Source organism: Trachinotus anak, unplaced genomic scaffold (genome assembly GCF_046630095.1).
Source record: "Trachinotus anak isolate AG129_WGS33_773 ecotype Australia unplaced genomic scaffold, CSIRO_AGI_Tana_v1 ptg000008l, whole genome shotgun sequence".
NCBI lineage: Eukaryota > Metazoa > Chordata > Actinopteri > Carangiformes > Carangidae > Trachinotus > Trachinotus anak.
Genome location: NW_027273859.1, coordinates 2,112,988 through 2,122,662, shown reverse-complemented (window position 1 = coordinate 2,122,662; position 9,675 = coordinate 2,112,988). Strand labels below are relative to the sequence as shown.

The 9,675-nt window shown below is 39.5% G+C and overlaps 1 protein-coding gene across 2 annotated transcripts; it reads right to left on the bottom strand.

Moving 5' to 3' along the window:
* Positions 1–3,749: 3,749 nt before the first annotated feature.
* On the bottom strand, positions 3,750–6,536 carry LOC139623537 (Golgi-associated plant pathogenesis-related protein 1-like). 2 transcript variants are annotated; one of them, XM_071481815.1, is made up of 6 exons: positions 6,409–6,536; positions 6,189–6,215; positions 5,883–6,092; positions 5,378–5,455; positions 4,919–5,068; positions 3,750–3,987 (listed from the first exon to the last, which is right to left on the bottom strand). In XM_071481815.1, the coding sequence occupies exons 2-6, from the start codon at positions 6,193–6,195 to the stop codon at positions 3,917–3,919; spliced, it is 516 nt and encodes a 171-aa protein (XP_071337916.1). In that variant the 5' UTR covers positions 6,196–6,215; positions 6,409–6,536; the 3' UTR covers positions 3,750–3,916. The 2 variants fall into 2 exon arrangements, with proteins under 2 accessions (XP_071337916.1, XP_071337917.1); XM_071481816.1 differs by having other exon boundaries at positions 3,750–4,010; positions 6,409–6,535.
* Positions 6,537–9,675: the final 3,139 nt, after the last annotated feature.

The following is a 9,675-nucleotide window of genomic DNA, read 5'->3' as shown; positions in this document are numbered from 1 at the left end:
ACACGCATATCTACAAAAAGGGAAATCTACTTGCTACACATTTACATTTACGCTAGCATTTAGCTCACAGCTGGACCTGAGTACAATCTAGGAGCTAGTAGCTGACCTGTAGACCTGTGGAGAAGGGCTGGTATTGTTTTCACCTTGTGAGTCTGTGTGTGTTTCAGTATGGCAAACTGTAGGCCTGGAAACAACACAAACTACAGACACGGTTCTGAGATGATGGTTTTGAGCACCTTATCTTTTTTATTTCATCTGTGTGTGGACAGATTGTGTCACATGACAGCATCACAACCTTCAAACTTCACAGATGTGTAGTTGAGATCAAAATGAAAGCTGAGTTCAAAGATAGGTGTGGTCTGACACATGAGTACTGATGTAGTAATGTAGTAATGACTTCTGAGTACTCAGGGCTGGGAGCATCTACATGGTCAACAATCTTATTATTGTTTGTTTTCATTTGCATCTTGTTTAGAACAGTGTTCTATAAATAAAGACTTACAGCCATATTCAGTAACAACACCTCTTCAGTTCAGTCAGTGGTACTGAAACTTACACTATTTGATTTACTGTGTGCAAATAAAACCAAAGGGGTCTTTGTCGTGTTAGGACTAAATGAAGAATGTGTGTACATCCAAGATCCTGAGCAGGTGCTGCTACAAAAGGCAAAACCACAACACAGAGAAATGATTCCTGCATGTAGTTAATTCACTTCATTCATTCTCTTTCATTCAGCAGCAAACAGTTGGGCTGTGGAAGAATAAACCACAAAGGAAGCATGAAAAAATCAGGTTTCCTCACTGTCTGGATTTATGATTCTGTTGTTGGTGGGGTGGAGCCTAAGTGCTTTATTTCTGTGAACCTACAGCCACCAGGGGGCACTCTGTGTCAGCCTAAGACATGGGTGATGGGGGACCAGGCAGATATGTTTGAATCCTTGGGATTTCATGGTCATGAACATATCAAGCACTGAGGTGATGATCACATCCATGATCCTAAAGAGAAAAGATTGCGTGTTCACTGTGATCCAGGAACCATGTCAGTGAATGCATATCTACAAATGATCATGAGTTTGATTCCAACAGGTGCTGCTGTGATCAAACATGAGAGGCTTTTGGTGACGGACAGGTTTTCTAAGCATAACACCCGGCTGCTCGTAGAGAGCAGAGGACGTTAGGCAAAGCAGGCAGACACAGAGAACAAGCATTCTTATCTTATCTAGTACAATTTCCTCCTGACACACTGGGCCTTTGGTTTCCAGCACACTGTCATTTCCTCATAGTAGACTGGAGAGGTAGTGATGATGATGATGATGATGATGATGATGATGATGGGCTCTGTGTTCCAACAATAACCACTACAATACAACTGCTACTCAGCAGAGTAATCAGATTGAATCTGTTTTTTGTATTTGAACATTTGATGGGATGTTTTTCTTTCTTTTTTGGTAATAATCAGGCATATGATTTATAGAAAGTTGTTAATAAGTGAGTGCTTGCACACCACATCGCTGTTCTTTTAAGCTGTGACAACTTTCTAAATATGAACTCAGTCATTAATCTTAAAAATAAAACATGGTTTTCTTCTTATTCTGATGTAAAACCAAACACTTGCCTGTCTCCTGTTTTTAAAAACCACATTGCTGCTAATGACATGAATTCTTGGTAACTCCACCTGAGTATCATTTTCATCTTCATGTTACCTTGTGAAAAAATGGTTTATGGGAAATGTAGTCACTGCTTTTGTTGGTTTGTAAGAGAACCTGTCTGTGACCTGTGGAGTCTGACAGCATCAGGTTTCAGCTTTTTGTGCAGGGCCTGTTTTTCAACATTCAAGATGAAACACAAGGAAACACATTTTGCTGTGTTATGCTGCCACCTTGTGGTTACTTCAAGAATTTCAAATGGACTGGCTCAGTCTGGAGGTAAGGACATCATTTCATCAAGAGTCCTTTGGCAGGTGTGTGTCTGTCTGCAGGTACATATGGTCACTACATTAGCAGCAGAACTGTGTTATTATATATATTATATATATATATATATTATATATTATGTTATATACTGTATAATATAACTTATATAACTTATATATAATATTATATGAGGACACTCATGGCTCAGACTCATGGGTCGGGCATCACTGCTGGTGTGATCCCGGGGTGTAAGATGATCTCTAGTTTTGACCTACAACCAATTTTGTTTTTGGGTTGTCCGTCTGCCCGTCCCATTCTCACGGACACGATATCTCAGTAGCCAATGTCTTGGCGGAACTTCCTCAAATTTGGTACAAACACTCACTCGGATTCAAGGATGAACTGATCAGATTTTGGTGGTCAAAGGTCAAAGGTTGTGATGACTTCAGAAAACACGGTTTTGGCCTTGTGATCTCGGTAGCTCTTCAAATTTGGTACAAACATTCACTTAAACTCAAGGACGAACAATTCTGCTTGTGTGATCCCACGAAAGTCAATGTGACCTCACAAAACACTTTTCAACCATTATGCAAGACTCCATACCGCAATTACAAAATTTCACACAAATGGTTAATATTTCATAAGACTCTGTATAAACGGGAATCTAATCTGAAATGAGTTAGAGTGGTTAAGGGACACAACTGTAAGGCGGTAATTCTAGTTTTCTTAATCTTGTTTTAAACCCAAAATGCCACACTGTAAAACTAGTGCAGTAAAATAATGTACAAAATCATTCATTTAGGTGACTTATCCCACTTTCTCATATTCCATTTAATATAGTATATGATATGATACAATGTTTGTAGAATTTTGGACTAAAGTGAAAGGTAGAAGTAATAAAAATCCTTGGTGTCAGGTGACATACAGAAACTTTAAAGTTCAAACTGTTGCAATGTTCAAACTCTGCCAAGAACTTTTTTTGTTGGTAAAAACAGCTCATAGACGACTGTGCTGTGGTTATGATGACAATATCAAAACATGCTATTTGGGATAATATTAATAAAAATCTTAAATGAGTTAAAGGAAGATAAAGTGGCCTTATTAATCCGTGGAGGCCCTATAAAATGTCTGGATGTCAGTCAGATGTATGTTTTCTGTCTGTCTTCAAGTTTATACACAACATTAATACATGTCAATGAAGTTTCGATATAAATCAGTTTATTTAGTAATTTGTTTTTTTTAATTCATTGTTTTTTTCATGCATTGTTTTCAGCTGATATAATATGTACTGAACATTTGATAACTGATCCAGATGTGGTTAATGTGAACATCAGGAGGAGGATCATGATGAATCATCATTTCATAAAACTTGTTGTGGTTGTATTGGGTGTGTGGATTTTGACAGACCTTGTATCTTGTGAAGTGTCATCATCTGCTGATCACTCCTCACTGACTGAGGAGATCTTTGGAGGTGTGAGAAAGACCGAGACCTAGACCAGGACAGAGGTCAAGTCTTAACACTTAGAAACATTTATTAATTAAAAGAATAAGAGCAAATTCTGACACACTAATTGACTGACTTTATTGTTTTACATACTGGCCCTGGTGACTATGATTCACATCACACTGATCAAAGCATCTAGTGAGCCCTGATGCATCTGTACCTTCCAAGTCTTCTTCTACTCAGTTTTTTCCTTTAATTTGTAAAATTACTCATAAAGAAGCCTTTTACTCTAAATCAATCACCTTTTTTTTCAAATGCTGTGGTGATATAAGATGTTTAACATCTTTGGTAATACATAACTGTATAAAACAGGAAACACTGATTCCATGATGATTCAGATACTTGAAATTTAATCTCATTACAATCAAAAACATTTTCAGTCAGAACAGTTTTATAAGATGAGCTGTTTTATGTTTTATTTAATGATTTCTTGACTGTACAACATTACAACATGGAACATGAGGAGATGCGTTGGGGGTTGCAGGGGTAGTCCAGGTCATCTACAGCAGTGTGCAGGTTTTCCTCGGGTTCACTCCAGCCCCCTGTCCGGACATGTTGTCTGTTCCACCAGCTGTAAAATTCACAGCCGTTATGCTGAAAAGAAACAGTAAATATTGGTGTAACATGACAATGTCAAACTGATGAAGCTACTGCTGCAGGAAACGTGAATTTACTTCAACCTACGGTGGATAAGAAAAAGTAAACCTGCACGCTGACTGAAAAGTGACTGCATGAGAGGAAACATCAGTCCACAGTGACAGAGAGTACTACATCTATAGCTACATACAGTGAGCAGAGGATATTCATTCACAGGCTCATAATGTGTCAGTAGCCTGTCTGCAGAAGTCTGTTGTTCAGATCAGTGGTGGATGAAGTGTTCAGATGCTTTGCTCAGCAGTTCTGGAGTTTAAGCAAAGTTACTGCATTTAAAATATTACTAAGAGATGCAGTAAAATGTACTTAAAGTTTCAACAGTGAAAGTTGAAACTATATGTATTGTGTTACTATTGTGTAATATGTTGTAAAATGTTGTGGATGGCTGAAGCGGAGCTTTTGTTTGGATGTTTGGGAAACATTTACAACAGTCTACCATATATAATGTGCTGTCTGTAGAAGTGGACATGTTTTTAACGTAAAGCTGGAGTCTTCAAGGCAATTATGAACTATATAGCTGTCAAATAAATGTAAGAATAAATGAAATGATAAAATAAATGAAAGAAAAACCTCAAAACTGTTCTCAAGCACTTGAGTAAATGTACTTAATTACTCCACCACTGGTCTGGATTTGACACAAACCAGATCTGGACAAAACCACAACCTGACACAACTTGACAGTTATTAATACATATATTATATATATTATTGCTGCATCTCACAGACCTAAAGAGTAATGAAGTCCTAAACATGTACTTCCTGTTTCCCCACAAACATGTAAAGTTGTGTACTGCTGCTAATCTGCAGTTTATACAATACACTATGTTAAACTGTGGTACATGTGTTACCTAGTGGGAGGACATTCTTCTCAAAGTATCCTGCCATGTTCATGTTGCCGGCTGGCCGATACTGCCCCACAACAAAGGCCCTTTTGCCATCAGTGGCCATGCCCACGCCCAGCTCAGTGCTGTCCTTCCATACCACCTGAGTAAAATGGCCTGTGGGAGGAAACACAGCAGTGCAGTCAGGTGAAAGTGTGCCACTGTTTTAACTTGCAAAAGAAAACTTGATCTGTCATCGTGGTAGTAAATGCATAATATTGTAAACCTGCATCCAAAACTACATGAAAGTAAATTCTTACAAATGACAAGATAAGGTCAATATGAATTTGTTTTTCACATTCCCACTGATCAAATGATCACAGGGCAACATAACACTTAGAAACTTCATTTATTATCATAGTGTAATCACAGTGATAAATATCTTAGGTTCCCATTTCAAATCTGATCAGGTGTATTGTGTTTTACCAGTATTGCCACTAAATCCAGGCTGGCTCCAGTTGTAATCCTTGATCTCACTGTACCATGAATCAACAGCTTCTTTCCCTAAGACATGAAAGAGAGAAAAACACAGTGTCAGCATTTGTATTGGTTCTTTTTCTATAGCCTGAACAGAGCTGCTCTGTCTGACTCAGTGGGTGAAGGTAAAGGAGATCAAACTGCAATGAAGTGTTGATTTCCAGAAGAAGATATATTTATGGTCAGCAAGAGTGATGAGTTACCCAAGAGTGTTTTATTAATTAGATTTCTAAATTGTTAGTTGAGAATTTTTCCTTTTTTCAAGCTTTTCATTCTAATCAATCATCAAATCGTGTGATTTTAAAGGTTTAGCGGCTGAATAAATAAATCAATCTATAATCAAGTTGAAAGAAAGGAACGAGTGCCATTTGGAAAATTTGACTCAGCACCAGTTTTAAAAAAGAATAAGATAAAAGGATGGAAAAGAGAGGGATGGATACAGACTATGATCCACCTGTCAGTGTAATGGTGGCTGAGCTGTACATGGTGAAGATGTTCTCTCCGTCCTGTGTGTCACTGTGCTTCAGGGTGCCGGCTGCCAGCAGGTGATCTGCCCATTTCTGAGCTGCAGCCGTCAGCTCGCTGCTGAGCGTCAGTGGGGGGGTGTTGTGCTTCTCCCTGTAGGTGTTGTGGGCTTTCAGGAACTCCTGCTGAAAGCTCGCATCTGGAGATGGAAACACATTATCAACCAGTGAGCTTTTAGTGCTGAGACAAAACAAGCCTGTGCAGTTAGTGAAGCTGAATCCTGCAGTGCACTGACCTGCCATTGTGTCTGTGGTTGTGGAAGCTGAAAGGAAAAGAGAACAGTGTTAAAAATAAATAAGTGGTAACAAATTCACAGACAACGTGAAAAAGCTTTCCTCAGTTGCTCAGGTTCAGTGTATTGATGATGAAAAGAAGCAAGTCATCACAGACTTATCTGCTGCAGCTGCAGCCAACACTAATACCCTCCTGTAACTGCCCTGATCTGTGGCACTCACCTGAGTTAACGTGTTTACTGAAGGTCTGGAGGACTGCCCTTTAAAGACGCTCTTTCCTTCTGGGGTCCTGCAGCAGCTATTTATTTACAAGAGCCGCACTTCTCCTCCCTCATCCCTTCATGTAGGAGGAGACTTACACCCAGCCACTGCTTGTAATTATTTCACTGTGCTACTTATCCTTTTTTATGACCCACAGTGCTGCTGTTGCAGGATGTCCCACATTCTGCACATGCATATTTACATTAAGAGTTGATGAAGAGTGGTTTCCACAGACACATTAAGGCTGCAGGTAAACATATTTTTCTTTTGTGGACAACAATCAAGTGATTGTTTTTTTTCCCTTTACTGTTACGTCACAGATAATAACTGCTTAGTCTGGGTTACCACCCTGGATTAAGGGGAGTGTCTCTTAAATACAAATGATTAATAAAGCAATTCAAAAACTGCAGACATACTTTTTGACAAAGAAAACATGTAAACAGAGACAGATGCGTCACTGCATGTTGAGGGGCCTTTGACAGGTAGTGGCAAACTCTTCTCCTGACATCTGACACCAATCATTCACAGTTACTGGTGGTTTTAACAAGCTGAGGCCTGAAGATTTCTAAAGCACATGAATCCCATTAGATCCCTATAAAAACACTGTACTTCTGGGACCTTAATGCTTTTAATTACCACTAATCCAGCAGTGGCATCAAGAGTATTAAAAAAACAAAGCTACACAGGTTTCCCCTCAGCAATCACTGAATCCCCACAGAAAGAAGTCAGGTGTACAGAAAGTTTCAGATCCAAAACAAACTTATCACTTTTCACGTTAAGAAATGCAGGTGAACCACAACAACAAATTTGACACCACATTCATCTATGAATCAAGCACTGCTGCATTCCTCTGTCTGTGGTCTTTGCATCCTATAACCAAATCAGCCAAAGATTACTAAGTTACTTGCGCCATAGCTTCATAGTGAACTGTCACTCTGTATTTTCACAATATCAGTGTTTCTCAACCGTCTAAAGCTTCAAAAATAAATCTCTTATGTACCTGTGATTTTGTATTGAAGGTGACTACCTTTTGATGACCCTGTGGACCCAATTCAGTTCAATTCAATTCAATTCAATTCAATTCAATTCAATTCAATTCAATTCAATTCAATTCAGTTCAGTTCAATTCAATTCAATTCAATTCAATTCAATTCAATTCAATTCAATTCAATTCAATTCAATTCAATTTTATTTGTATAGCGCCAAACAGGAACAGGAAGAAACCTCCAACAGAACTGGGCTCAGGGTGGGCGGCCTCCTGCCTCCAACCCTTGCAGGCGTAGGAGTCAGGGTAAGCAATGGCAGCAATGGTGGGGACCTAACAGGTTGTAGTGAAGTGGAATGTCACCTTTTTGGTGGGGAAGGAGTTCACAGTACTGGCTCTGGAACCAAACTCCTAGAGAAGACTGGAGTCTGTCCATTTCTGGATTTGCCCAGGGTGTGAGGTGCCCAGCAGGTGCGGTGATACTCCCGCACCCCCCGCTGAGGGCCACTGCGTTGGAGTTGGAGAGGATCGTCTCTACTGCAAGCAACTGCAAGCTGCTCGAAAGAAGGCTCTAATTATCATCCGTGGTTATGCACTGAAGAGCAGTTTGGAGTATCCCGCCTTCTTGGAGTCTGTGGGTGTTGCCCTTGAACAGATACCACACAAGAACTCTACAGTCCTCTTTGTGGACTTCACTGGTCATGTGGAACACGATGAAGAAACCTGGGTCGTCAAAACATCCACTAAGTTTTTTACCAGTTTAGTGTCTCGACTCTTCTACTACGGAGCCATGCTGTTGTAATACGCTCAGAACGTGGTTTGGCATCGTCTTGCTGAAATATACAAGGCCTTCTCTGAAAAAGACGTTGTCTGGATGGCAGCAAATGTTGTTCCAAAACCTGTATATACTGTTCAGCATTAATGGAGCCTTCCAAGATGTGCAAGCTACCCAAGCCATGGGCACTAATGCCCCCCCACACCATCACGGATGCTGGCTTTTGAACTGTGTGCTGAAAACAAGCTGGAAGCTCTCCTCTTTAGCCCGGAGGATGAGGGGTACATGATTTCCAAGAAGAATTTGAAATTTTAATTGGTCAGACCACAGGACAGTTTTCCATTTCACCTCAGACCACCTTAAATGAGCTCGGGACCAGAGAAGTCAGTGACATTTCTGGATCATGTTTAGATAAAGTTTCTTCTTTGCATGGTAGAGTTTCAACCTGCATTTGTGAATGAATCAATGAACTGTGTTCACAGACAATTGTTTTCAGAAGTGTTCCTGAGCTCTTGTAGTGATTCCCACTATAGAATCGTATCTGTTTTTAATGCAGAGCTGCCTGAGGACCTGAAGATCACGACCATCCAGTCCTGGTTTTCAGCCTTGTTCCTTTCATACAGAGATTTCTCTGGATTCTCTGAATCTTTTAATGATATTATGAACTGTAGAAGCTGAAATTTCCAAGTTCTTTGCAATTTTATGTTGAGGAACATTATTCTTAAACTGTTGCACTATTTGCCCACACAGTCTTTCACACAGTGGTGAACCTCTCCCCATCTTCACTGCACAGAGACTCTGCCTCTCTTAAATATGGGTTTACATGATTTGTACATCATTGCATTTGGTTTTTATTTACATTTTACACAGTGTCCCAACTTTTTTGGAAACAGGGTTGTACATGCATGCACACATTACTTAAATAAGGTAAGTGTTATCCATTCAGTCTCATTCAGCTCAAGATCTTGTTTACAGGAGACCTGAGAACAAATTACACAATATGGTCTAAAATCCTTTACTAAAGTAAAATGTGTAAAAATACTCCATTGTCCCACATTCAAAATGATAGCTAAGTAAAAGTACATAAGTATTTTGGGCAGAATGTACTTCTTCAAAGTTCTAATTATGCAGAGTTGCCTCGACCTTTCTGTTGTATTTTTGCATATATTGGATTATTTTTGATGCATTTACATGTGGGCAGCATTTGAAAGGTTTTTTTTCTCCAGTGAAAATTAGTTGTAAACTTCAACATATCATCAGCTTCTCAGATGGTCAGCTTGTTAGCAAGTGGAAGTAGAAGTGGATAGTCGTACCTACAGCAGCTACATGTATAGGCTCTGAGCTGTCCCCTTAATGCAAGACTATAAATAAAATGTAAGAATCATCAGCTGAATAATCAGTATGCTTTAATCCAGGGCTTCTGTGCCTGGTTATTCATATCTGCAGCTCTTTCTGGTCACCTCCATGT